At 36.5% G+C, this 2,043-nt stretch overlaps 1 protein-coding gene across 1 annotated transcript; it reads right to left on the bottom strand.

Annotated features, from left to right (window-relative positions):
• Window positions 1-854: 854 nt before the first annotated feature.
• On the bottom strand, window positions 855-1,842 carry LOC110941490 (pectinesterase inhibitor 10). The gene has a single exon (XM_022183129.2). The coding sequence runs from the start codon at window positions 1,709-1,711 to the stop codon at window positions 1,121-1,123; it is 591 nt and encodes a 196-aa protein (XP_022038821.1). The 5' UTR covers window positions 1,712-1,842; the 3' UTR covers window positions 855-1,120.
• Window positions 1,843-2,043: the final 201 nt, after the last annotated feature.

Genomic DNA, 2,043 nt, shown 5'->3' on the forward strand with positions numbered 1-2,043 from the left:
TTCCATTCCTTGAAGGAATGAAAAAAAACACCACCTTACCAATGAATGAAAATTATTATATTTGGAAGGTTTATATTCATTTTGGAATGCTTCATTCCATTAACACTTGACAACCAAACATGTTTCTTTTCATTCCAATAGAATGATCCATTCCATTCCGCCTTCTATTCCTTCGTACCAAACGCTACCTTAGTGTATTTTTTAGGTAACAATCTCGACTGCCCCCTTTAAAAATTTGATTGAACCCTTCGTTCGCACTCCCTTAAAATAATTACTGGGTCCGCCACTACAAATATTTTATATCTCCTCCAAAAAGAGCTTCTTGATCCATTGAACTTGTCACTAGCATTCATCATGAATCGTTTTTTTAGTAACTAAATTTGTTTTATTATATTAAAGCTCAATAATAATACATTACTTGCAATTAAACCATTCAGAGCACATAGATGCCTTGTCTTTATCTAAAGATAATGTGTACATGTGATCAGCTTGCATTCTTTAGCCGTGGTATATTGAACGATATGCCCGAACATCTATCAGAGATATTTATCTATCTACTTGAACTGATACATTCTCTTTCTCTTTTGGATGCAAGAACTGTTCTGGTTTGTTTGAAAAATCAAAATGGATTTTCGGATAGATTTGAGTGAGATGACGGGGGAGTTAAAAATAGAGTGTATACTTTCCAGTTTCCATGTTTTACGATTATTTATTAGATGATGATAGACTCAATGTAGAAGTAGGTTTACATAAAGACGTGCATCATAAGCTATGACTTCAGTTTAAGTGTTTGAAGTTTTGCTGCATTTAACTACCAGCTTAAACATAACCGGTTAAATGGACAACATTCACAATGTGCAACAACAAGAGACATGATAATATTTTCACTCGACAGTACATTATCAATGAAGGGTACAAACAATCTACCAAACATTCACACTTTACATACACTTTGTCTTCTGATTAGGTAATTGAAGTTGCTTACTATATTTGGTATATTTCAACTACCCGCGTAAAGAAGCATAACTATTGACCAAAGCCAAAGCGTTACTGGTTACACTATTTCTTCTGATAAGATATATGAAGTTTCCTTGCTATATTTTGTATATTTCAAGTTCAACTACCCGCGTAAAGAAGCATAACTGTTGACCAAAGCCAAAGCGTTACTGGTTAAGTGTGCAACATTCACAATCTTTCCTCTCACAACACGTTTCATTTTCAGGTCATCCTTAAACCCTTCAGTGCACGTGTCTTCATCCGTCAGTGCTGAACTGACCCATGTCTGAATGTCGCTCATCACTAGCTCTGAATCTTTGGAACCTGGTCGACTCATCTCCTCAAGCGATTGTTTCAAGTTGTACACCGAGTCATTCAGCAACTCAATGCAGTCTTTCATGGCAGCGACCTCTCTAGGCATCATGCCATGCACTTGTGACAATTTAACCATTGACGAAGAGGTGGTGCGGGTCATGTGAAGGGTCACAGATAGAGCTGTTTGGGCTAGTAGCTTTGGGCTTCTCTGGATTGCACCTGCTCGTGTTGAGAGTGAGTTAAAGCAGAGCGTTGGGTAAGTTGTCATACCACATGATGCTTTTATGAATTCGACATTTGTTTTGTTGAGTGCAGAGATTAAATTGTTGGAGGAAATGACAAGAAGGATTATCAAGACAATGTTACGGGTTTGAAATATGATCATACCCAAGCCTTCCATATTGTTTTTTTGTTTTAGTGTTTAGCTCAATGTTTTAGCTAACGAGTTAGGTTATACGAACCAAATTTATAGGAGAACAAATGCAGATATCTCCTAAAACGTTTCCTTTGATACATGACCACAAGCAATAACTAATGAAAAGACCCCAAGCTTTAGTCTTTATCAACGATCATATGTTTCTCCAAAATATCTTTTAAGTGTCCCTTAACAATGTGCAATGTGTGATATGTATCATTTTGGACTTTGTAGGGATGTTGATGGGGTCTAGAAATTGGACCATAATTGCAATATGCAAATGTGGCCTCAAGAATTGCATTCAACTTTTAAGGAAA

Source organism: Helianthus annuus, chromosome 8, assembly GCF_002127325.2.
Source record: "Helianthus annuus cultivar XRQ/B chromosome 8, HanXRQr2.0-SUNRISE, whole genome shotgun sequence".
Taxonomy (NCBI): Eukaryota; Viridiplantae; Streptophyta; class Magnoliopsida; order Asterales; family Asteraceae; genus Helianthus; species Helianthus annuus.